The sequence below is a fragment of the Phyllopteryx taeniolatus genome, chromosome 4 (assembly GCF_024500385.1).
Source record: "Phyllopteryx taeniolatus isolate TA_2022b chromosome 4, UOR_Ptae_1.2, whole genome shotgun sequence".
Classification (NCBI taxonomy): Eukaryota; Metazoa; Chordata; class Actinopteri; order Syngnathiformes; family Syngnathidae; genus Phyllopteryx; species Phyllopteryx taeniolatus.
The window spans coordinates 12,665,552-12,691,864 of NC_084505.1; the positions used below are offsets into that span (position 1 = coordinate 12,665,552).

General features: G+C 41.4%; 3 protein-coding genes and 1 long non-coding RNA gene across 12 annotated transcripts in view; 2 read left to right on the forward strand and 2 right to left on the reverse strand.

Moving 5' to 3' along the window:
- Window positions 1-655: 655 nt before the first annotated feature.
- On the reverse strand, window positions 656-15,539 carry LOC133476344 (Na(+)/H(+) exchange regulatory cofactor NHE-RF2). The gene is made up of 6 exons (XM_061769592.1): window positions 14,864-15,539; window positions 13,673-13,978; window positions 5,703-5,888; window positions 5,044-5,190; window positions 2,836-3,042; window positions 656-2,734 (listed from the first exon to the last, which is right to left on the reverse strand). The coding sequence occupies exons 1-6, from the start codon at window positions 15,068-15,070 to the stop codon at window positions 2,567-2,569; spliced, it is 1,221 nt and encodes a 406-aa protein (XP_061625576.1). The 5' UTR covers window positions 15,071-15,539; the 3' UTR covers window positions 656-2,566.
- On the forward strand, window positions 12,663-13,737 carry LOC133476346 (uncharacterized). Its single transcript, XR_009788033.1, has 3 exons — window positions 12,663-12,794; window positions 13,052-13,172; window positions 13,613-13,737. It is a non-coding gene; the product is annotated as an uncharacterized LOC133476346 (long non-coding RNA).
- A 4,480-nt stretch (window positions 15,540-20,019) lies between the features above and the next one.
- On the reverse strand, window positions 20,020-25,678 carry nthl1 (nth-like DNA glycosylase 1). 2 transcript variants are annotated; one of them, XM_061769595.1, is made up of 7 exons: window positions 25,206-25,347; window positions 23,142-24,854; window positions 22,788-23,050; window positions 22,519-22,689; window positions 22,263-22,422; window positions 20,781-20,886; window positions 20,020-20,533 (listed from the first exon to the last, which is right to left on the reverse strand). In XM_061769595.1, exons 2-7 carry the CDS (start codon window positions 23,182-23,184, stop codon window positions 20,248-20,250), a joined length of 1,029 nt encoding a protein of 342 aa, XP_061625579.1. In that variant the 5' UTR covers window positions 23,185-24,854; window positions 25,206-25,347; the 3' UTR covers window positions 20,020-20,247. The 2 variants fall into 2 exon arrangements, with proteins under 2 accessions (XP_061625579.1, XP_061625578.1); XM_061769594.1 differs by lacking the exon at window positions 23,142-24,854 and having other exon boundaries at window positions 25,206-25,678.
- The window catches only part of tsc2 (TSC complex subunit 2), a 45,550-nt gene continuing 41,811 nt past the window's right edge, over window positions 22,575-26,313 (forward strand). For 7 of the 8 annotated variants that reach the window (XR_009788031.1, XM_061769583.1, XM_061769587.1 and 4 more), the window contains exon 1: window positions 25,702-25,906. The gene's annotated coding sequence lies outside the window, so the exon portion shown is untranslated. Of the gene's footprint in view, window positions 22,714-25,701; window positions 25,907-26,313 lie in introns of those variants that run through there. The other variant, XM_061769585.1, reaches the window with a different exon arrangement.

The window sequence follows — 26,313 nt, forward strand, 5'->3', positions numbered from 1 at the left end:
TACATTTGTATTGATATTCATTTGCTGCCATATTGATAGTTTAAGCAAATATCTTTGTTTTACATCTAGTCGACTTTTTTTTTTTTTTTTTATTTGCTACTACTTTTTTTTTTTTTTTTATTTGCTACTACCTATGTCTTGTTAATAAGAAATTACATAATAACAAATGCTCATTTTCAGTTAGTGTTGTTTTTGCACTTTTTATTTTACCTTTTTTGTACAGACTTTTTTTTTTTTTTTTAAAACCCTACCCATATGTGTTTATCCTAATGTCAGTGTTTTGTCATTCTGCACTGTGAACTGAAGTGTCTTTGACTTGCAGAAAAAGAAACTATCCCAATACTAAATGGCAAATAAAATCAACTTTGTGAAACTGCGACTAATCCGCACTTTTACAATGACTAACCTTGCCATATTGCTTCTTTTGAGTGTGTATGTGTGTGCGCCAATTCGAGAGATACTGCATGAGAAGTAATTTGCCTTTAAGCATGATTTAGATAAATTGAAGGCGTTTGTATAATGGGTGAAAATGAACTTTAATTCTAGGGATGGATAGCTTGACCCGGCCTACTCTGTGAGCATGCTCCCTGCCTGTGTTTTCGCTACATGTCTGCATAAGTGGATGCTTGACATGTATTTTACAGTGGATTCCATACAACTGGCATTTACCCACCAGGGCAGAGTTTATTTATTGGGGGGGAACAAAAAAAAAAAAAAGCTAGGACATGAAGAGAAACACAATCTATTGTAGAGTGAGTAGTAGTGAATTTCAACATTTTTCTTATGGTAAGGGATTTTTGACATCTTGCAGGGGTTTGCCACCATCTATTGTCCGACGCTGTCATTCTATTTGACCTTAACTGTGACGTTGAGTCAAATTTTTTTATTAAAATATAAGACAATCCAAATCCCAGTTTGCGCTTATTCATGCAATCAAATTAGTTTAACGCTTGTACAAAATGATGTATTTTACATTTTAGTGGATTATTGTGAATGTTTTCCAAATTGGTGCCATAAAGATGGGAACAAATGAATAAACAAGTGAGATGTTGAGAGGATGTTTTTTTTTTTTTTTTAATTAATATTTTTAAATATATATTGAATAAAGAGCATGATGTTTGACGGAAAGACTAACACATTTTTGTTGTTGATGACTTAATCAGCCATTTTCCCCCGTGGTGTGGGAATGGAAGTGCTTCGTTTAAAAATACCTTTTGTGTGCTTAAATCTAGAACGTGAACCAAAGCAGGAGTTTTGTAATAAAAATGTTGCAACAATTCTCCAGCCCAGCCTTCTGTGTTTTGGGGCTGAAAAAAACAAATCTGGGCTTTGAACATTAAAAGGAGAATGTCTCAATTTACAGACATTTCCCAGTTGTGCATCCCAAAAAATTATTCTGCTACTCATTCTGTGATGTCCACGCTTGACATTACATGGCAGCGAACAGATCAAAGTCTTAATTTAGTCACAATCAAAATACATTGGGATGGTTAATTGTTGTGTGGTACTTATAGTACGTACAGCCTCTTTCTGTTTTGAAACTTGACAGCCAAAGCTACCGAAGGTTAAAGGATTAGTTAAATTTCTTACTTTCACTGGTAAGTGACATCCCTTGAACGCTTACTGGATCTGTTTTGGCTACACACGTGGTCCTTAGGGCCAATCTTGTGCCTGTGAGCACCATGTTGGTAACCCCTGGTATACAGTATTCTTGGCATTGAGCAGGCTTTTCCTATTGATTGATTTAATGTGACCCTAATTTGTTTATTATTATTTTTTTAACAATAACTGAAGTACAGACCCTTTCCAAAAAAATAGAATATCATGGAAAAGTTTATTTCTATAATTCCATTCAAAAAGTGAAACTTTCATAGATTATAGATTGAGGTCCCACAATTTATAGCATCCCTATTTGGCCTTTTATTAACACACCATCAGAACCTTGAATCTATAATCTATGAAAGTTTCACTTTTTGAATAGAATTTTGTTAATTAATATACTTTTGTATGATATTACATTTTTTGGGGAAAGGTTAGCAATAGCTTTTTTTTTTTTTTGTAAAACTGTGAAATGACATTGGTATTAAGGGGTGGATTAGGTCACTTAGTACCCACTGAAGGCCGAGGTCTGAAATGCACTGCCCGTCACTGATATACTGTATATATTATTATGCATGTAACATTTAGGATTTAAGTTAAAACTTTTTCAGTTTTGTTTTCTGGGGAAGTTTTTGCATGTGGAGTTTCTAACTGACCATTGTTACAGTGCATTCCACAGTAAAATAATTGTCAGGCAAGACATTTCATCCTGCACTGCAGAACATGCCATTGAAGCAAACAGCAACTCTGTGAGGCAATTCTTGCATCCTCAAATGAGATAGAGGGAGAAATCGAAATGTAGTACAGTGTATATTCCTTGGTCCAGAATATCACTATTGTCTGTTAGTGTCTGGTGATTGCTTTCACTCCTTTGTCCTCGTTCATGCAATAGCAAGAACTGTACAGTACAATCAACATTTATGTCACAAATCATGCTTGTATTTTGTGTTCCTCCTGCTCTGGGACATTAGAAGTTGCTGAAGATCTCTTGTTTCTTGGTCCAGTCCATAGGGGGCGCCGTCTTTTTGTCGCGTCGAGCAAGAGCCTTTTGTTTCGCCTCAGCTGCTGTAGGACTCAAACGCAGGCCACTGTCCATGAAAGGATCCAAAACTCTCCTGTCATCCTCATCGGGGACCTCCGACACACACGCACACGTTTACATGTTTCATATACCGTACATACTGTAACTTGTCATCATTTGGAGTCCACACATACACAAACGCAGGTATTTCTTACCTGGAAACTAATGTCAGAGCTACTGATCTCTGAATGAGTTGTAGAGCTGGTTGAGGATTGGGACGCACAACTCCCATTGGCCCTCTGTTTGGAGGACATGTTTGTGATCGAGGAGTCTGTCAGTGTCACGTGTATGATTGGCACTTCAGCGGAGGTGGGAGAAGGGGCAGACGAGGCAGCTTCTACAGCTGGCTCGTCCACGTAGACCTGCGAGTAATAGAAAATAGAAAAACAAATCTGAAAGAAGCTAGTGAGCTGGCTAATGGAGTGATTCCACACATTTTAGTGTCGAATGAGATTATCAGGTGTTTCTCAAGAGTGTTCAATTTCACTTTAATTGGTCTGAAAATGATTTACTGTATTTGCTGCAAATAATGTATCTTTGCTCATCTATAGTATCTATGCCAGTGATGTATAGTGACAGGGAGAACAAATTTCCTTTCTCCATGAGATGGCAGAAAGTACAATGAACCTGTGTACCCAGCTGATGCCATGCATACAACAGAATAAGCGTTGTGTTCAATTGAACAGGCCCAAATTTCACACTAAGTAAATTGGTGAGTAAATTCAGATGAGATAATCATTATTTCAGTATATACACTTTTTGTGACATTTTTGTTTGAGGTATACCGTGAGATTTTTCTTAACTCAAATATGTGCCCTTGCTATAAAAGTTGGGAAAACACCGGTCTATGTCCATATATACAGATGCCGTATTTGAAAATATGTATTTTTGTAAATTGTGGTAGAGAAAAAAACAATTGTCCACACATATTGATACTTTGAAAAAGAAAACACTACGCAAATGCATTTGTAGGCTTCAGTGCATGCCCAAGCATGTAACCATAAAGCCATTTGAGCTCAATAACAGCAGCAGGGGAATTGGTGTGATATTAGGGATGGGTATTTACGCCTACGGACAATTTAGTCTTTAATTAACATAACATGCATGTTTTTGGAATGTGGAAAGGAAGCTGGAGTACAAGGTAAACATACAAAGTCCACACACTCACATTTCAGACTAGTTTAGAGTCTTCGCTTACTCTATGAATCAAATTTTTGGATTGTGGGAGGAAGTCAGAGTACTAAGAGCAAACTCATGAAGCTCAGGGAGAAGAAGCAAACTCCATATAGAAAGGCCCCAACCTGGATTTTTTTTCAATAACTATTATTTCAATTTTTTCAAAGAAACGTGACTCTCCGAATGTTCTAAACTACCACTTGCATGCAAATGTTGTATTAAACAAGAGAATGGCAATTTTTTCCCCAAAATTTGAAAAAAAAGGGTTCCAATGTCAATGGTTTCGATACTATACTCAAGTGGATTTTTCAGGTATTTGTACATTACTTGAGTATTTATTTTCTGACAATGTTTCACTTTTATTCCCTACATTTGTAAACATCTGTACTTTCTACTCCTTACTTTGTCACAATAGGCTAGTTACCTTCCAACACGACGTAAAAAGACGTAAATAGAGAGTTAAAGTCAATCGCGGTCCAGATCTTGAGGCCTTATAAGGTGGAAAAAACAGGAACAGTGACATGAAGGAATTTGAAGCAGGTAGAGTAGGGCTGTCACTATCGAATAGTCTACGAATAGATTATCGGATACAACATTTTTCATTAGTTTTTCTGCAAAATATACATTTTTTCCAAATACTGTTTAGTAAGTCACTGATAGTGTAGTGGTTCACTCGCCTGACTTTGGAGCGGGGAGCGTGTGTTGACTTCCCACTCAGTGACCGTGTGAAATTGAGTGCGAATGGTTGTCTGTGTCTATACGTGCTCTGCGACTGACTGGCGACCAGTTCAGGGTATAGTTGGGCCTTTTGCCCCAAGTCAGCTGGGATAGGCACCAGCGCCCTGCGACCCTGACCAGGATAAGTGGCGTTGAGAATGGATGGATGGATGCTGTTTATTAACATTTCCATTAACAATACATTAACACGACTGTTTTTGTCTATTTGGTATTGATTGTTTAATGATATAACAAATACAAAGCAATTAAGCAATATCACATGAGAGGGAGCATTGGAGTTGAATGAGTACATCTACTTTCACCTTTTATTTTCTTACACAAGTATCTGTACTTCTGCTTCAGTACAAAGTCTGAGTCCTTTTTTGATACCTCTTGTCTGTATGCATGAATGTGGTTGAAAGGCAAAAAAAAACAACAACAACAACAACATGGAAATAAATATACAATACATGTCGTGCTGTGGGCGTCATTCCCAATCTGTGGAAGAGCTCGTCTGTCTCCTGGTCGACGACTAGGAGGCGTACTTCTCGCTCTCCTGCTTTAATGAATGCCACCACCTCTGAGTGTCTCATGCACTCAATGTTCACTCCATTTACCTGACCGACAGAAGACATGGAAAAGGAAACCGTGAGGACAACGGGAAGTCGGATAGAGTGACGCTAATGAGAAAGAGCAGAGATTTGGAGGAAGTAGCCATTACACAACATGACCAGCGGGAGGGATCTCTGGCCTCACAGAACACAGATTGAAACTTGAAATTTGAGTAGAGGCAGATTGAGTTGCATGACGCAATTTTCTCTACACATCACAAATAGAGCTAACATCTTGCTGCTTGTGACATACAGTTCAATGTAGCTGTCCTCCATTTCCTTATAAAGTTATCCAACATCAAATCTCCGGCCTTTCACCCTGTAAACACCGTCTCGCTCACTTCCAGTCTAAACACTAATTCCGGTTTATCTGCTTTAATCCAATTACATAGCAAATCAGTGCACAGACTTGATTCATCAGGAAAGTGGTGGTTCTGATTTCCCTATGAGTCCACACTTGACATGTGGGTCATTTTGGTAAGGAAAAGCCAGGGAGACCCATGTGCGTGTGTGCGTACCTCCACCAGTCGGTCTCCTGGACGCACATCCGCTCTCTCTGCAGGTGATTGGGCATCCACCGAGCGTACAAATTGTCCACATTTTGCCTTATTACTGTGCAGATTGAAACCATAGCCCTTTTGCCCCTTCAGCAGGTGACACAGGCGGGGAAGGCGCTCAGTCGACGGCTCTGGAGAGGGCTCCATCTGTAGCGAGGTAAAATAAAATTTCAAATGAGGACAATGTTACTAAATTGTAAATGAAAAGCTCCTTTCAACCACGACTTCTGTAAATTCCTCCATCCATCCATTCCTACTGCGTTTTGTCCTCATTAGGGTACTGATACCACACTGGTATTGTACACTGACCAGCCACAACATTATGATCACTTGCACAGTATAATGGTTTCCAATGCAAGAGCTTTACAAAGGTGGTAATGGGAAATTTTGATTGATAATACAGTTCTGGTATAAAATACCATTATAATGTATTAAGTGGTCACAGTGGTCCCTATAAATGCTTGTATAGTATGTATGCTATATTGTCTGTGTGGGTGATGTTCATCTAATTAACACATTTTCCATGATATTTTGTGTCCTGGACTGGTCGCCATTCTGACAATGACGGGGAATCGGTGAATGGTGGAAATTGACCCCAGACCAGCTCCACAATAGTTATTACCACCACACCTATCTTTTTGTCATTTATCCCAAATCACATTCAGTATAGTATGTATATCATTTCCTAACCTTGCAGCCTGATTTGCGTCATCTTATCTGATAGTCAATAAAATGTGTGTCTTTCAGGCACATGCTACCGAAGTAATAGTCCCACCAAGTCCCCATTAGCAGGGACAGAGTGGACTCCACTAAATGGATCTGTCTGAGCAACCCTGAGCCTAATGACCGCCGACATGTTTGGGCACGTTACATGACTCACCGGCCTGACGTGATGCCGGCTGGGAGTATTCTGTGCCAGGTTCATGCATTAGTCGATGTCGCTAGGGTAATTTGGGATAGTGACCGTCCAGTGCCTGCACCTTCATATGTTATATTGCCAAAAGTATGTGGTACTCAAGTAGTTTATGGTTACATAAGGGAATGTGTGCATGCTTGGTGCTCGTGTTTACTGTTGATGGATCAGAAAGGACAGCGACTATTGTTAACACTCGTGGCTTACCTACATTATATTGCCAAAAGTATTCACTCACCTGCCTTGACTGTAATATGAACTTAAAAGATCAAATTTTTTATTTATATGTATGATGTTGGTCCACTCCTTGCAACTATAACAGCTTCAAGTCTTTTTGGGAAGGCTTTTCACAAGGTTTAGGAGTGTCTTTCTGGGATTTTTTTTTTGGATGATTCTTCCAGAACTCCATTTGTGAGATCACACACTAATGAGAAGCCCTGGCTCTTAAGTCTAGCTTCTAATTCATCACAAAGGTGTTCTGTTGGGTTCAGGTCCAGTCAAGTTCCTCCACACCAAACTCTTTCTCATCCATGTCTTTATAGACCTTCCTTTATGTCCCGGTGCACAGTCATGTTGCAACAAACGGGGTCATCCCCAAACTAGTTCCCACAAAGTTGGGAGCAGATAATTGTCCAAAATATTGACCTCTTAGTTCCAGTGAAAGGAACTGAATGAAAGGAACTGAACGTCTCAGCATACCAAGAGATTTTGGAGATACGTCACATCTCGTGTGAACACTTTGGGCTACTGTATATCGTGTAGATAAACCAACATGAGGGCTTTGTGACAACTTGTCACTGTCCTTTCTGATCCATCAACAATAAACACATGTACGTACGCACGCACACATTCACTTATGTAACCATTAACTACTTCTTGCATAACCCTCAGTAAATATGAGGTTGTGTAGGTTGTTGAAATTGCAACCCATACACACTGATAAGACAAGGTTGATAATGTGGGACGGTTGGAACACTGTGGCAGTAGATTACGATGGCATGACAGGCCCAGATGTTGCTCTTACATGATTTATATGCAATTGGCCTGATTGCTATTTTTGTCACATTGGCTCAACCCAGCTGGGACACATGCTGCACACCACTTTGACCTGTACAGATATCCACAATGATCTCTTGGTACATATTTCCTGTAGAATTTAGCATGAAGAGAGGACCAAAAAATCCATTCAGATTATAATTCACAATTTTTCTTACACAAGATTTAATGGATCTCTTTTTTCTTTTTAAACACTTTTTATACAAAAGCAATTGTGCAGACACACTGTGTTACAAAAGATATACTTCAACCCCACACTACAAATAAGGGTTTCCCCGTTCAATTCAATCACCTTGGAGTACAGTCGTAACTGTGACCTCAGATCTCTGCAGCCATTGAACTTTTGCTGTATATACAGTACATATCCTTTGCGTCAGGTCATCAATGAGCACAGTGAGTGATGATGAGATGAATGAGACCAGACTTGCTGAGGAGAGTCATCACCGGTGATAAGTCACGGATCTTCGAGTACGACTGAAGAGACCAAATGCCAGAGCCTTCGGTGTCCAACGGAGTCCAGCCTTGTAAAGGCTGAAGAAAGCAAGACAGACGAAGTCCAAAGTCAAAGTCATGTGGATCCCATTCTTCGACGTCAGGGCATCGTCCATTGCGGGATCTTGCCGCAGGACCAACGATCAACCAGCACGTCTACAAAGAAATCCTGCTGCTTTTGCATCGTTCAGTGCGCGAGGAGAGGAGAGAGTTGTGGCAGGATAACTCGTGGATGCTTCAACATCATAACACCCCTGATTGCAATGCCCTCAGCATGTGACAGCTCCTCGCCGAGAAGAACATTGCCGTGCTGGAGCAACCTTTTTACTTCTTACTACTCCCTTTGCCGAACATTTATTGATGTTCCTTTCTTTTCTTCCAATTTTTTATTATTATAAATATCTCTGTTATGTGTTTACATGTTCAATAAAAAGCAATCAAGGAAAAAAGATGAGGCCGACATCAAGATAGGCGTTATGATGAAGCTGTGGAGGATCCCTGAAGAATCCTACCAGGAGTACATGAAGGCATGGCAGAGAAGGTTGGGAAAGTTTTTTTTGATGCCAAGGGGGATTACTTTGAAGGGAAAAACTTGAAATCTATCTTTTGTGACACCAGTCCAAGACCTGTTCTGACACACCTGATACACACACATAAAGTATATGTTGTTATGTTTTACTCGCTCATGTAATCCTACTCTATGGTCTGGATGAAAGCCAACGACTAACATGATAACACCATGTGATTCTAGAATTAACATTCTTTTCATTTAGGAGAAGATAAACACTGATATATGTGCACAAGTGAAAAAGTGGAAATAATACACGACGAATGGCAATAGAAAGGGAAAATGTGGTTGGAGGCTGTTAAGTAGAGATATGGTTTATTTGCTATAGTTTCAAGAAATGATTTGAATAAAACTAATGCTGTGGCGGCACGGTGGACGACTGGTTAGAGCGTCAGCCTCACAGTTCTGAGGATTCGGGTTCAATCCCCGGTCCCACCTGTGTGGAGTTTGCATGTTCTCCGTGTGTCTGCGTGGGTTTTCTGCAGGGACTCCGGTTTCCTCCCACATCCCAAAAACATGCATTAATTGGAGACTCTTAAATTGCCCGTAGGTGTGACTGTGAGTGCGACTGGTTGTTTGTTTGTATGTGCCCTGCGATTGGCTGGCAACCAGTTCAGGGTGTACCCTGCCTCCTGCCCGATGACAGCTGGGATAGGCTCCAGCACGCCTGCGACCCTAGTGAGGAGAAGCGGCTCAGAAAATGGACGGATATTTAAAGCTGTATGTGTATTGCATGTCTATGTGACCTACCTAGCCAAACTGTGGCGACATAGGCCTTTATTTGGGTGTCTGCAACAATTGTCATGCAACAATGAAATCTTGTCTGTGTTTACGGGTTTGGCAAATGTCAACCATTAAGCAACACGGTTAAGAAAATAAATCCTACTGGCGGAATTAGCGAAAACAGTTATTGTCTGTAGCGTTGAAAATATATTGTGACGGATGTTGCCATTTTTTATTTAGATTGTGTCATCAGGAAAAGCTACAACATTCTAGTTAAAATTCCACCAGACACATACAGTCAAAATAGAAAGGGTTCTTCAGTTATTCAGTTTTACACACATGCATGCATAATAATAACTGTTTGGCAAAGACTGCTTGTTTATGTAATAGAAGATGTGTGTGATCTGTGTGTTTATACTTTGGTCATTTTAACCAAGAATATGAAAGAGAAGTGTAACCACCAGCCAAGGGGCCGTCACTGTTTACCCTGCCTTCGGCTAAACACGATGACAGTTTGATTTGAGCCGCGGTCCTGATGATCGAGCTCCACTTTGTTTGGAGCCCAAACACAGCTCTGACAGAGTGTTCTGAAGTCAGCTAAAATCAAGACGTCACTCGAAGATCAGGGCATGGAAACATTCAACTGTGTGGCCAATACATTCATTCGAAACACTGCAGATGTAGTGCAGTTCTACACCAAACTATAACCACACCTAATAAAAATGTCGGCTGTTACTTCTGTGATAATAAAGAGTGTTCAGGCGCAACAAAAGGGAGTATGCAAAATAGCATTAATGCAATTCATGTATGCATTTTTCAAATCTGATCTTGGCCATGATTATGGCGCCATGCCTGGGCACAGAACCTAAATTGAAGGAATGGCCCATACTAGGCCATAATATCAAGTACTAATACTTATATTATGATGAAAATGTGTTTTATTTTAATTAAATATTGTCCACAAACATTTCTTGAACATGACATACGTTTCACTCAAATACAACACTTTTTGGAGGAACACATTCTGCCCCTCAATAAATGTTTGATAATATTAGCTTTGTTCCAACAATACCCTAATCCAGTGGTTATCAGACTTTTTCACACCAAGTACCATGTAAAAATACTTAGCTCTCCAAGTACCCTTCTAATGATCAACATAATAAATGAGATAAATAAATGAAACAGTAGTGTAGTAGGCCTAAGTGTTCATCACAAACAAGGTTTTATTCATAAAATGTCTATCTAAAATTGTGAGACACTGAAAAGCAGGGGTGTCAAAGTCATTTTTGTCGCGGGCCACACTGTAGTTACGGTTTCCCTCAGCGGGCCGTTATGACTGTGAAACCATAGCGATCTTTAATTGCCTCGTCATATTTACAGACGAAATGTATGAACTAGTTTTGGGAATCAGAAATCAAGGCTAATGGGTTTTTCAACTATTATTAATGTTTGGTCACACAAAAATGCTTACAATATCTCAACGTTATCATTTATGATATATGACAATTTGAAATTTTGTCCGTAGGTGTGAATGTGAGTGTGAATGGTTGTTTGTTTATGTGTGCCCTGCGATTGGCTGGCAACCAGTTCAGGGTGTACCCCGCCTCCTGCCCGTTGATAGCTGGAATAGGCTCCAGCACTCCTGCAACCCTTGTGAGGAGAAGCGGCTCAGAAAATGGATGGATCGATGCATTTAGAATGGGATATCATTTAAAATGTGAGTCAATGCAAATGAGTGAATACTTTTGGCAATATAGGGTACAGTTTGAAAAGTTGGATAGTGTCTGTTATCATGTCATACATTTTGGTTTTTATTCTTTTTTTCGAATCCTTATCTTTCTGTTAGTGACTTAGCTGACAGATTTTCACATACAGTAGATTAAAAAATATCTAAAGTTTGGCACAAAAAGACTACATACACTGCAGGGTGCGGGGGGACAGTAATTGCTCGCAAATGCACCCCCTAGACGGCGACACTGTATGATAATGGGAGGATCAAGCAGGTAGCTTTCGGGGATCTGCGGGGCGAAAGAGGGATGAACAGGCGAGGGAACACGGCGGCAGACGTGCCCGGCCTGGCCTGCTTCTCTGCGGCTTTGTCATTGGAGTGCGGCTGGCTCAACCGGAGCCGAGCAGCGAGGTGCAGAGCGTGCGACGGGTCTCGAACAAACTCACAGCCACGCGCAAAGCGGCCGTCGCCACCTAAACTGAGTTTGTCGTCCATTTTGCAAAGCAAAATTGGCAGTCGGTTAAAAGTGTTGTCATCTGTGTTTATCGTAAAGTATCTCTACCCGGCTGACATGGCTCTTACCGGGAATGTACTATATGTCAGGCTGGTGAAGTGGTATCAAGGTCGTAGTGTCAGAAAATCTTTACAAGTCAAGTACGAAAACAGACGCACAGTATCGGTATTGATGCAACCCTAGTCCATATTACACAAAGCTAAAAAAAAACCCACCCGATTAGCATAATCAGTGTGACAGCAGTAAATATACTACAGTATATGGACACCACTAAATCAATCAATTCATAATCCGGGCTTGAAATAGTTCCCGTAAATGACCCTTGAATCTTAGTTCTTCATCTCACCAAGACATTTTGGACAATTGTATGCTTTTTAACTTTGTGTGAACAGTTCGGGGAAGACCTTTTTTTTCTATTATGAGATGACTGTAACCCAGTGTATAGAGCAAGCATGGATGAGTTTGGACCTCAAGCACATTAAAAGCAGAACAAAATAATTTGTTGCAGAGATGCCACAAAATCCCTGTATTAGAGCCAAATGTCCAATAGTCTTGCGTACGTTTGTATCGAGTGTTTAAAATTGAAACAATATTTCAACAGTGGACTGAAATACACAAACTTAACCTTTGCTGGTTCCTCTCTCACGGGGAAAAACGGTTATACACATGAGTATCTCTTCACACTTACGCGTCTTGAGTTAATTTGACTGATTGTTTTTGCGAGAAATTTGGCTGAGTTCAATACAGTAGTCAGGTGTGAACAAAATGTGTATGGTGTTAACACAGTATGCAGAAAGAGAGCTGTCTGACAAAGTTGAAATGACCACACCTCAGCGAACTGCATTGTAAACAAATATTACACTGACTCGAGAGTTTTTGACGGACACAGTGTTACAAGGCAAAAATAAAAGTTGCATTGTGTGACAAAAAATGCGCAAGCATGTTTTCCTTCTCTTCTCAAGTGTTTTTTCCTTGTTGACGGTCATCACCTTTAGAGAGAAGCTCCCAGACACCCTGGCACTGTTTTTGGATGAAATCCAGACGGCACATCAGCTACAGTAAGTGCTCAAATCCACATTATTGCTCGGCACCCGTCAGGTTCAAGGGTGTGTAATCAATGACACACAGGGTTGTTACACCATAGCATGCATGGTGGCTGTCGAGCAACCAATAATCGAACCATATTAAACTTGACTCATTAATACGCAGGTTTTTGTTTTGTTTTTTCACACAAAAAATATTGGGGTAAATTTTTGTCCTTCGATGGTTGTTAATGTACTCCATACAATAAGACATCACATTTACCTTTTTCCAGGTAAATTCAATGTGGGTCACGTGGGAAGCTAAAGTCTATGTGAGTTGAGTAGGGTCCCAGGCACGGTCACGGTACACGCTATCTGGTCACCAGGCAATCACAGGACTGACAACAACTATAGGTAATTTTATTTGGGTGTCAAAGTAATTTTTGTTGTTTTTATATAAATTCTCGACAACAAATTGTATTTGAAATCAAATGTCATGGAAAATGGTGACAACCAAATAAGTATACAACTATTGTTCCATTTATATTAAGAAGGGAGTTGGTTAATAAAAGCTGAAATGAAATGAAATGAAAGACAAGTTGAAAATTTGGACATATTCTATGCCAGGATGAGAGGAACAAATCAATTTCGCAAGCATCAACAAGTATTACTTTTAGCCTTTGTGGGCCACATAAAATGATGTGGTGGATCAGATCCGGCCCCCGGGCCTCGAGTTCGACACCTGTGATATTTGTGTCTTTCATGAACCTAACATACTCCATCCACAATGCACACAAAACGTCCAGTATGAGACATTTGTGCTAGCCAGTTAACTGCTGTGCCTCCTCCCTAAGGCTACCATAATGGACTTTGGACTGTTTTAGTGCCACAGACCATATAAAAAAGATGCTTACCTCTGCGTCTGTCACGGTACTTGACGTGATTGAGGACCTCTTCAGCTTGCCTCGTGAGATCAAGAGAGTGGGTGAGTTTGCGGCAAGAAGTGTGCGGTCAGATAGAGGGGACTTGGGCAAAGTCTCCCGAGGTAATGGAGAAGTTCCTAATGTGACTCTCGATGAGGAACGTGGAGAGAGGGTCCCCATCTCGATGGCTAAATCCTCTGTGCAAGCCAGACCACAGCTGTGAAGGTAGTCATCCGTGTTTCGGTCCACTACCAGTAGTCTGGTGCGGTGAGGTACTTCTCTGATCCGCTCCACCACCTGGACACAGTAGATATACGTCGTTCATGTAGTTTTAAGTAATTTGCTTGCATTTGTACGTTGCTTCTTATAAGCACAAATCAAAAAGGTTCTGTAAGAATTTGCTGTGTGTACCGTACTTATAAATTATGGCAACAAAGTGAACACATTTCCCATACAATATTGCTTTACCACAGATTTGAATGAAATTTGGTGCATTGTTTTAGTATGACCAAGGATAATTTGATTCACTTTTGATTTCGGGACATTGGTCAGTTTTTGAACATAACTCAAATGATTAATGGAATTTATTTAGTCTCGCTATATCTTAAGGAAACAAAAAAAAAAAACAATCATTGTCAAATAAAAAAAATATATATTAAATGTGTGTCGATGACATGTGCATCATTTTGGTACCAAGGTGATAACTAAAACAATTGCGAGCAGATTCAATTAGGTGGGGGTTGTCAATGGATTTGGATGACATTTGGAGTGTAGTTGTGATACAAGTCAAGGACAATTGATGCATTAGCATAGCAATATACCTGGCATAGCAATATACCACTGCAGAGTACAGACAAAGAAACTTGAAGAATTCAAGGCTTGTCGATGGGGGGTGGTTTATGATTGCACATGAATGTTTTAATGTGATGTTAATAACATCCTTTCAACATGACACCCAGGGATCCCCGGGGTTTACACAAGGCTCACACTGGCCCAGTTATTGAATTGGGGGGGTACTCCTCCTCCTCCTCAGGCGACGCAAAAAGTGGTCCAACAGGTAGGTCGCAGTATTGTTTGTTCCTCTCAGAGGTTTTGTCGCTCTACCACGCAAAAAAAAAAAAAAAAAAAAAAAGGGCCAACACCTCCACTTGCGAGTTGGAACAACGCCGGCGTGGAACTCACCCGCTGATGGCTGTCGTTCTCCGCGTTCTCGCCGTTCACCTCCACCACTCGGTCGCCGGGTCGCAGGCCGGCCAGGTCAGCCGAGGAGCCCGGCTCCACTTTTCGGATAAACTGCCCGCCTTTGAGCTTCTCGCCGTGCAAGTGGAACCCATAACCGCGTTCTGTTTTGACCAGGTAGCACACCCTGGGCCTCAGCTCGCTCTCCATTCCGGCGGGTCAAAAGCGCCCAACAAGTTCGGGGAATCAACGCCTCCTGCGCGTGCTCTTGTCAGGTGCTCACGCACCTTTAATCCAACACGAGTGAGCGAGCGCTCCTGTGCCCAAAAGATCATCATCACTACGCATCATGTGACTGCAATCGTCCGAAGTGCAGGGGGGGAAAAAACCCAAAACAAAACAAAAAAAAACTAGGCTAAAACTAATGAATACTTAACCCCACGTGCAAACAAAATAGAAGGCGCGCGCATTAGGGCGCAAAATGAGTGCGGAGGGAGAAAAAGCGCGGTGTCAAAAAATCAGAGACAAGGGTTAATCCCAGCCACTAGTCACAGGGGATTAGCAGAGATCAGAGATTAGAAAGATGCTTCTCACGCGTAATTCTTAATTCTTAATGGTTCTTGTCAGAGCGGCGTTCCCTGCTGTCTGAGACACACAGGAGGAGGAGAGAAAGGAAAAGGAGAGACAGAGGAGAACCAACAACAGAGGGGCACAAAAATGCCAGGTTGGAGCCAGTCAACTACTGTATTCCTGAAACCGAATTCATTCCCCTGTGAGCATAAAGACATCTCGAGTCTTTGTCATATGGAGGTACGCGCAATTAAAGTCATCAAAGGAGCGCTGGAAATTCTGACGCGCATGCAAGCACACACACAGACACACACGCTATAACAAAGATCTCACACTCACCCAAAAAGCTCGAACCCACACCAGAAAAACATACCTCTCACTCACACACCCCTCAAAAAAAATCTCTCATGTACCTCAAAAAGTTCTTATTCACCAAAAACCCTTATAGAGAAAAAATATATATATATAATTTTCTGTCACACCTTTATTTTCTGAGTAAAAAAATGTGTTTGTGTGAATAAATGTGTGTAAACAGGAGCTCAAAAACAAACCGTCACCGCCACCAAATAATCTCCAATGTTGAATGCTGATGGGCTCTGCCATGCAATAAATCCCTATCTCAGTCTGTTGACGGTGGACAAGAGGTTAAAGGTCACTTGTTGTGTGAGAGTTGTTTTATGAAGAAGAAGAATCCACCACATCAGTTACGATTTCCCTTGGAGGGCTGTTATTACTGTGAACCCATATAAATGTATGATAGTGTGATGCTATATTACAAACCTGTATACATAAATCACAATCACCCAGTGATTTACTGGCGTGCTACACCTTGGATTGGGGCCCCCCTTGTCAATTGCATACATGTTGTGACAGCCTTCCATTTGGCTGACATACTCTCCTGGTTTTCTTTGGTTTCAATGGTGAACAGGCACAATTAAATTGTGTTGATAGTAAAACATTGCCCTCATTTGTTTTTATAATTGAGATGAGAATCTGCATTGATTGTGACACTGAGCTTTGACTCTCCTTACCCAAGTATAAACCTTAAGGGCCATCCCAAGGTTTTTAGTGTATGATATATGGAAAAAAGGCTTCTTGTTTTTAACAACTTTTCAATTTTCAAACCACAATTTAGATGCCCCGGGAGAAGGAAACCTGTTTTTTTTTTTTTTTTTTAAGTCATTTGAGTATGTCATTCAAAATGGAGATAAAACCATCAGCAGAGGACACACTCTCAATGTGCTCATTAGCAAAGCTATTATTATTTGTAATGTACATGTTGCTTTATCTGACCGTTTTTGCGTTTTCTTTGACTGTCTCTTACACCCAAACCAGCAGTTTTTCAAGGAAGACTCATAAATGACAGCACAGGGACAGTTTGTGGAAATGATTAGGTTTGAAAAACACCATGTTCTAAAGCTGATGATCCGTTGAACTATTCATGAAGTGTTTTAAAACATTTTGCATACCATTGCTCCTGTCAAGGTTACAATGGTTAAAAGTAGACAAAAGGCACCATAGAGGAAAGAAGACTCAGTCAAGCAACAGAAAAAAGAAAATGGCAAACCTCGAGCTTCATTATGAAATTTACAAAGAAAAGTTATGTGTTCAACCAGACTTTGCGTAGAACAAGGGAGTGTTATTTTTCTGAAATCATCTCAAACTTCTGTAAAAACTCTCGTACCCTGTTTGCCACAGTAAACAGATTAACAAGCCCTCCCTTTTTACTGCGCTTAGAACAAACTTATACATCTAAGTGCAATTAGTTTGTAATACACTTTAATGACAAAATTCAATGCATTAAAAATGCTTTTTTTTTTTTAAACTCAACTACTCTGCAGCCAGCTAGACACCTAGAGCTGCCACATTTTACACCTGTCACTGACAAAACAGTTGAAGAAATGATCTGCAGTCTGAGCCGTCAACGTGCTGCCTTGATGAGTTATCCGCTAGATTTCTAAAGTCTATGCTGAGCAGTTAGTTACTACAACTCGCTCATCTAGTCAATGTCAATTCAGACTGGAAGATTTCCAAAGGCTTTCAAATCTGCTGAAATTAATTCTCTCCTAAAGAGCAGTCTTGATGCTACAGTAGTGAACTACAGGCCCATCAAAGCTGTTATTCTTCGGCAAAGTTCTAGAAAAAGTTGTACATCAACAGCTTACAGACTTTCTCCTGTCTAATTATGTTTTTGATACTTTCCAATCATGCTTTACGCCCTAGTACAGCACTTAGACAGCTCTGATCAAGTTGACAAATAATATTCACCGGAACACAGATACAGGCAAAGTCTCAGTCTTAGTTCTGCAGGACCTGCCTTTCACACAGTCGACCATGTGATCTTATTACAGAGGTTACAACACTGGGTGGGAATCTCTGGTACTAAACTGGTTTAATCCAATCGAGAGGACAGGGTGTACTTTGTTGAAATCTGTAACCGTGTCTCAGAGCAAACGGCTATGATCTGTGCGGTTTGCTAGGGGTCAATACTGGAACCCCTGTTGTTGATTCTATACATGCTTCCATTAGGCCAGCTAACGCACAGCTATAAAGTGTCCTACCACAACTACGCAGATGACACTCAGATCTACGGGTCACCGACGGCAGGATAACATCAGCCTGCGGATTCACTCTGTCACGGCATCGAGCAGATTAGTGTGTGGACGCAAAACAATTTTCAGACAGAAGTTGTCTCTGGCTCACAGAAACAAAGAACATGTTATCACCTTGAGACTCTTTCTCTAAAACTTAATCCAAGTTAGAAACCTCGGGGTCATATTAGACTTAATTTTAACAGTCAAATGAAATCAATAAAGTGAGCAGGTTTTTTACTACCTAAAAAAAAAAAGGCCAAACTCAAAGGAATAGTTTCTAAATTTGATTTAGAGAAACAAATCCATGAGTGCTGAACTCGAGCAGGTAAACAGCTTCCACGCTGGGCTCTCTAAACGAGCTACAGTGCCGTGAAAAAGAATTGGCCCCTTCTCAAATGTTTATATGTTTGCATAGTTTCCCCACTTTAATGTTTAAGATCATCAAACTAATGTAAATAGACTAATATAACCCAAGTGAACTTAAAATGCTGTTTTTAAATGGTGATTTCATTTATTATGGAAAACATTGTTGTCATTGTTAAATGATTAATTAATTGTGGCTGATAATTTTTTTTTTAAATAAATTGTCACTGATCACACCCAAGCCTGATTACATCCAGACCTGTTCAATCAAGAAATCACTTAAACAGAATCTGTCCCGACAAAATCAAGTCAGACAAAAGATGCAACAAAATGACAGGACCTAAAGAAATTCCAGAACAGTCGAGGAAATCAAGTCATTGACATCTATCAGTCTGGAAAGAGTGACAAAAGCCATTTTTGAAGCTTTAGGATTCCAGCGAACCATAGGGAGAGCCATTATCCTCACGTAGAGAAGACATGGAACAGTAGTGAACCTTACCAGGAGTGGGCATTTTACAGAGATTACCCCAAGAGAACAGCAACGACTCATCCAGGAGGTCACAAAGGAACCAGGTCAACTTCTAAAGAACTGCAGGCCTCCCTTGCCTCAGTTAAAGTTAATGACACAACAATAAGGAAGAGACTGGGCAAAAATGACATCCATGACAGAGTTGCTGCTGACCAAAAATAACATAAAATCACCATTTTATGTTAGCTTGGGTTATATTTGTCTAATATTAACAATTATTGTATAATCTTAAACAAAGTGGGTAAACTATGCAAAAATCTAAGAATTTGAGGAGAAGCCCAACACTTTTTCACAGCACTGTATAAGACAGCTACTGCTGGAGTCCTGACCAAAACCAGGAATTATGACCAATGCTCAGGTCTCTGCAGAGACTTCAGAACAGCTCTGCTTGTATAAAAGTCTCATCATGGTCAAGCGCCAAAGTTAAGTCCGACACGTTAGAGCCATACGAACCTTCTGGGGCTCTGAGACCCTCAGTGAGTAGTCTTTTGCCAATGCCCAGTCAGGATTAAACATGGTGAGGCTGCATTTCAGTTTTATGCTGCTAAACTCTAGAACTAGAACAGTGATTCTCAACTGGTGGGCCGGGACCCAAAAGTGGGTTGATATTTTCATTTTCTTAATACGGTGCTCTGAAAGGCACTTCAAACATGTAGGTGTGAGTAGTTATGTTTAAAAATATAACATTCATTCTTTCAAAGGCTATTTTGGAAAAATACATTCTTTATTGCTCCTAACTTCTGTAAGTGGGTCACGACTTAGTGACAATAGAAAAATGTGTGTCCCAGGTCGAAAACAGTTGAGAGCCATTGATCTAGAACAGTCTTCCAGAAGATGTGAGAGGTCTCAACTTTGACACAACAGTTGTATTTAGCTGTACATATGACAACTGAAAGTTGCCTGTGAATATTCAAGTACAGGCCAGTTGTTATCGGTTCAATGCCTTGAGAAGGACAACTGAAATGATTTTATTTGCACTCCTCTCTTTTAATTTAATTATTATTTTTGTTTCATGGAATTATTTTATTTTCCTTCTTGTGTTTTTATGTAGCTGAAAAGCACTTCGAATTGCATTGTGTACAAATTGTGCTCCACCAAGAAAATTGCTTGCCTCGTGCGATTTTATGCAGATTGAAGTGAAGTGGACAGACAAAAGTGATCTTGTAATAGGAGTTTCCAAATTAATGTCAGCACTGTTTCCCACGGCAGCAACAACAGCAGAGTATTTGTTTTGTTCCTAAACTTACAAAGTGTTTTAAGTGGGTAAAACCATTTAAATCCCTCTAACCACCAATCCATGTTATTCAACATAATCCAAGAGAAGGTTTAAATTAGTGATTAATCTTGTTTTTCATCTTCCTTCTCAGTGTGGTGGGATTAACCGGCTGTGGCTCTTCTTTTATCATCTCCTCATTAACAACAGTTTCTTGTCCAGATTCAGCTTTTGTTTGGAAGGAAGAGGCTAGAACCGAAGCTTTTAGCCGCTTTGCAGGAGAACTTTGGTGAGCAGACGGGCAGCTATGCTGGTTCAAACACAGGGAGCAGAGCGGGTTGGTTGGAAGGCAAACCTGCTGTCCAAAACCCACAAGCAGCCAGTTAATCTCGCTCCAGAGATCCCTGTAACCGTTATCAAGCATTAACACAAGACGATGAATAGGAACACATTACTATTTTTGTTCACTTACATTCCTGGTAGCAAAAATACCTTTCATAAATTATCAGTTTGATTTAAAAGCCTTTATGCATGAAAACAGTTATTGATTATTATGGTGTTTTTTGTTAACAGTGGCATTAATAGGGAAATTGAGGACTATTTATTACTTACAAGACAGACTGAACAGATTTTAAGGGTCAGAGAATTTACCTAGGTAACCACTCCTGTAGGGCCTTGCGTGTCGCCTCTGGGTTCTTGGTGGGCTTCATGAGCCAGCCGAGCCTGTTAGAGATCCGATGCACATGTGTGTCTACGCCTGTGAGAAGAAGTTCAACAAGTTTCAATGCTGCAACCTCAAACAACCATTACTGAACAACTAACAATAGAAAATGTGTACACATTTGCAAACTTTCCAACTGTGTAACATGGAACATCACAATTTGTTGCAAAACTGTGCAACTGTTCAAAATACACTAGATGAGCAAGCAGGTTATAAATGCAAAATTCTCCTGGTTTTTTTTCAACCAAAGACCCATCCAGATAGTTGGTGTGTGCAAAAGGGTCAAATGTGGACTGTAGTCTTCCCAATTAAAAAGACTTGTGATAATGAAATGCAAGACCATTTTGAAATGTATTTTCCCCACTCTTTGTTGTCGGCATTTGTGGTGCATGGGCAGGAGCCTGCAAAGGAGGGGGCGGACGGGGCAGTGAAATATTCACATTTCAGCATACTGCGGTTAAGGTGGAGAAGCCGTTACAAAATTAGTGGATGAAGAAGTCAAGTCAGAGTGGACAATTGATCCGTCAGGCTTATAATTTTACAGCCCTATCTTTAGCGAGCAACATTTTTCCTTTTAGGGTCTTGCAAAATTCCTGCTGTTGAGGAGTAATGGGCTTTATGCGGAATGTCATGTTACCAAATCAGAAAATTGGTTGGCAGAATTCCTGTGCGCTCAATGATATCTATGATAACGATGGGCTGACATGATGGTTTGAACCCGAACTTGCTAGAATATCTTTTTCTTTTTTGCTGGCGTCTTCAGACAATGTATGATATATACTGTATCTAAACACAAACAAAGCCTAAACATTGGATATAGTCATCTTGGCATCTCTTGAAGACATTGTGTGTAAAACAAAAGACATTGTAGACGTTTAATATTTCTACGGGTGCTTTGTCCCGGTCTCCTGCCATAGTGCTTCACCAGTAACCTGAACTGAAAGGAAGTGCTTAGTTCGGTTTTGATGAATGCGGAAGTTGGTTACACATAACCCCCATTATGTCTAAATTTGTCTGTGCTTCAGCCAACTCGCCATGTCTTGTCTGTGATTTTTGAGGCAGCGTAGCCCTTTGCCCCAAGGAAGCAGTATATCAACAGGAATTAAAATTTACAAATGCATACAAATGATTGTGCGCTATGACATCAGCAGCCCCACTTAGGTGTCTCGTGACCATGAAAAGGCCAAATGCTGTTGCACCTGCAAAGATGGCTAACAACTACACTACTTTGGTGTGAAGATTTAAAAAAAAGGTTAGTGTATTAAAGCACTTTTTCTTGTATGTAGACTTGCTTCCTATTTGCTGGTGCCCCATAAATTTGTATACATAAAAATCCAACTGTGGCAGTGGCAACTTTATTTTAATTTGATTTGATTGAAAAGTGATTCCACATGCTTAGACTTTGTCCCCACCTATACCAGACACTTGGTCCCAGGCGATATCCATAGCAAGGTGAGCCATCTTGGGTCCAACTCCTGGCAGACGGACAAGCGCCTCCACGCTGTCTGGGATGTCGCCTCCATAATCCTTCACGAGCATGGCTGCTGTCATCTTCAGAAATTTGACTTTGTTCTTCAGAGGAATAGTGAAACGGCAATGTCAAGGAAGCGGAAGGATGATTTGCATACTGATGATAATAACTTTTAAATGTGGATTTTGTGGCGTTACCCTCCAGAAGCCGACTGGGTAGATGAGTTTTCCCAGAGTTTCGTCGTCAGTCGACAGGAGTTTTTCTGCAGTACAGCCATGAGCTCTGAGCTTCTGCATGGCAGCTGCCGTCACCTGGTCTTTGGTCTGACTAGACAGCATCAGGGACACCAAAACCTGAAAGCGTCTCACCTGTGTGACGTCATATACATCAGGGTACGTATTCAGAAGTCTTTTTTTAAAACGTATACAGTATATAGACATATAGTGTACTGTGCATATACACTAACATTAGCCGGAGCCTCTGCGTCGTAGCACTTCTCTGCTCCCATGTTATCTACGGGGGCATCACGGCTGCTCCTCATTTCACGAATGTGCCCTAACTGTTTCTTCCAATCAGGAGGTTGCCAGTGTTTCGTCTTCGCCGGCAAAACACCCTCATCATACTCCACTTTTACTTGTCTCTGCCTGCGGCCATGTGACGATAACGACAGAGAATCTGCTTCTCGTTTTGGTTGCGCGGTGGCCAACTGGAGGCGGTCCTGACTACCATCTGATAACAAGAGAGAATGAAGAATTTCAAATTGAAAAAGGGGGGATAGCAATATACAGAATATAATTATTTATTTAGCCGTATAACTTACACATCTCAGTTGAAACAAAAATCAAACAAACAACTACCACCATTTGAACTGCCTCTGATTAATCCCAAATCAAGTTCAGATCTTCTTAAAAAAAAAAAGTTTAACTTGCAGAAGCCTGAAGGTTTTGCTCTAGCACTGACTGGTATTTGGAACTGTTCACAATTCCCTCTACCTTGACTAAGACCCCAGCTCAATCTAAAGAAAAACAGCCCCAAAACATGACGCTGCCACTGCAATGCTTTACTTGTTGGTATGGTGTTCTTTAAGTGATGAGTTCAACCTTGGTTTCACCGGACCATAACAAATCTTCCCACATGTGTTTGGGAGATTTCAAGTGTTTTCTTTCTTAAGGCTTCCAATTTTGGAGAGATATCACAGATGTCACAGTTGTGCCTTATTTTCTCCACTTGATAATGCCTTTACTGTGTTCCATGGTATATTTAATGCCTTAGAAATGATTTTTACCCTTCAAGGGTGGGTAGGGGGGTACCGACAATTTTTTCAGCAGTTTTGATTGTCTGTTGCACTCAGAGTTTGTCCTGTTTTGTGGCAGCACCAAACCAGACTGTGATTGATGAACACAGGACAGATTCGATGACGGCTGTGTAGTCCTGCCTCAACAGCTCCTGCGGCAGGCCGTGCTTCCTCAGAAGCCCCAGGAAGTACATCCTCTGCTGGGCCTTTTTGAGGATGGAGTTGGTGTTGATCTCCCACTTTAGGTCCTGAGAGACTGTAATTCCCAGGAACTTGAAGGTCTCGACAGTTGATACAGGGCAGTTGGACAGCGTGAGGGCAGCTGTGCCGAAGGATGCCTCCTGAAGTCCACGATCATCTCTACAGTCTTGAGCGTGTTCAGCTCCAGGTTGTGTTGGCCACACCACAGCTCCAGCCGCTCCACTTCCTATCGATACGCAGACTCGTCACAGTCTTTGATGAGGCCGATGACTGTGGTGTCGTCTGCAAACTTCAGGAGTTTGACAGCCGGGTGCGTTGAGGTGCAGTCGTTTGTGTAGAGAGAGAAGAGCAGCGGAGAGAGGACACATGCTCGGGCCGCCCCGGTGCTGGTTGTGCGTGTGGATGAGGTGGTATCCCCCAGCCTCACCTGCTGTGTTCTCCCCGTCAGGAAGCTGTTAATTCACTGGTAGATGGCAGGCCAGATGCTGCTCTGGAGAAGCTTGGAGGAGAGGAGTTCAGGGATGATGGTGTTGAACACAGAGCTGAAGTCCAAGAACAGGATCCTCGCGTAGGTCCGCGTGACGTTGAGGTGTTCTAGGATGAAGTGCAGTCCCATTTTGAATGCGTCATCCACAGACCTGTTTGCTCGGTAGGCAAACTGCAGGGGGTCCAGCAGGGGACCTGTGACGCTCTTGAGGTGGTCCAGCACGAGACGTTCAAAGGACTTCATGACCACAGATGTCAGGGAGACAGGACTGTAGTCATTCAGACCCGAGAGTGCAGGTTTCTTGGGGACTGGGATGATGGTGGAGCGTTTGAAACAGGATGGTACTTCACAGATATGATGAAGATCTATTTGAAGACTGGAGCAAGCTGGTCCGTGCAGACTTTGAGGAAGGACGGGGAGACAAGGTCTGGGCCAGGCGCTTTGTTGATCTTTTGTTGTTTGAAGATACATCTCACATCCTGTTCGTGGATGGTCAACGCAGGAGGGGGAGTCAGAGGTGTGATGGTGACATGTCTTGCTCTAGTAGGTCTCTGTGGAGTGCAGAGCATGACTTGTGCTGTAAGATCTGACTGCAAAAAATTCAGGACAAGTCTACTAAAACAGCAAAATATTATATATTTGGGGGGGTTAATCAGAGGTACTTTATATAGTGGCAGGTGTGTAATGACTTCTATTTAACAAGACTTTGAATGTAATTGGTTGATTCTAAACATTCCCAGTTACAAGAAGTGTACACACTTGTGCAACAACATTATTTCTGTTATATTTTTCTACTCCCTCAAGTAGAATACTCCACGAGGACACTTAAATAAGAGTTGAACTAGTCTCAACATTCCAGGAAGAAATTAGGAGCAATTGAATATTTTCGACTTCAACATTACCTGGTGTTGACAAGGAGGGTGTTTGCTGGGAGACACTCGCCTCCTCCTCTTCTACTTTCACAGCAACCGAGGAAATGCCACCAGCGTCTCTTCGTCTGGATAGGAGAGGGGCACCAGTGGTGCAGCTGGCAGCCTTCTCAGTTCTCCGAGTGACAACTGTCATGTTTTGAGAGAAATAAGGAGAGGCCATTCTGAAACACCACACTGCATTACACATGCTCCGGTCACAGCGGACGATAAGAAAGCAGGGACACGACGGAACTAAAGCCAGTGTGGTGTTTTGTGGGGGAGGGAGAAGTGTGAACTCTTTGATAATGTATATAACACCAGGTTTAAATGAGCTAAAATATGATCAATTCATTAATATTGAAAGAAAAACACAGTGGAGTATATGTATGGTAGTCTGGTTAGATGAAAACAAAAGTGTTTGTCAACAGCGGTGTTTGGCTAGCACTGAACGACATTTCCCAGGAGTAAGCACAGCAAACAAACGTGTTTCCCCTCCCCCGGAAGTCTCCGTGTCAGACCATCGGTGTGCCATCTGATCTCGAACGGGGAGTGGAGGACTGCGTCTGCCACAGGACAACCCTCGCGCGGGTGCATTTAATCCGAATTCAATGTACAGACGTGGCCAGCACTGCTTTAGCTGCAGAGACGAAGCTGTGACTGAATGACACATAAAAGGACTCAACCCTAAGAAGGTGAGAGTTGTTCAAGCGGACGAGGGGAAGGAGGTGTTTAGCAGTCAAGGAATGCTAGCCTCCTGCAGTCAGTGTTAAAGCTAGCGGGTCAGCAGCGCCATGATGCAATTGTCTTATTTGACCCTTTAGTCCTAATGATGACAATGTCCTCTGGCCAGACATCAATTTACAACGATATCGTTGTTAATTGGAAGCAGAGAAGGGGTTGTTTATCTGCTTTGCTCCCTTACCCTGTGCTCCTCACTGTCAAGTGCACGTGGCAATCATTCTTTAAATTAAAACATATTCCCTAATCTTAACACATTTTCTGTCGCATGAAAATTTTCACTGCATGAAATCTGGGTTTACCTATGATTTGTGTATTACTCAGTTGCAACCCGCAATATATCTGAATTGACAAGAATATC

Coding starts and splice junctions, on each gene's coding strand:
- LOC133476344 (XM_061769592.1), bottom strand. CDS start 15,070: ATGGAGAGCGAGCTGAGGCCCAGGGTGTGCTACCTGGTCAAAACAGAA. Junction 13,979..14,863: donor AGAACGACAGCCATCAGCGG/GTGAGTTCCACG, acceptor TACTGTGTCCAG/GTGGTGGAGCGGATCAGAGA. Junction 5,889..13,672: donor GTACCGTGACAGACGCAGAG/GTAAGCATCTTT, acceptor ACCTCGCTACAG/ATGGAGCCCTCTCCAGAGCC.
- nthl1 (XM_061769594.1), bottom strand. CDS start 25,422: ATGTGTAATGCAGTGTGGTGTTTCAGAATGGCCTCTCCTTATTTCTCT. Junction 23,051..25,205: donor ACCCTCCTTGTCAACACCAG/GTAATGTTGAAG, acceptor TCTTGTTATCAG/ATGGTAGTCAGGACCGCCTC. Junction 22,423..22,518: donor ACCCAGTCGGCTTCTGGAGG/GTAACGCCACAA, acceptor ATTCCTCTGAAG/AACAAAGTCAAATTTCTGAA.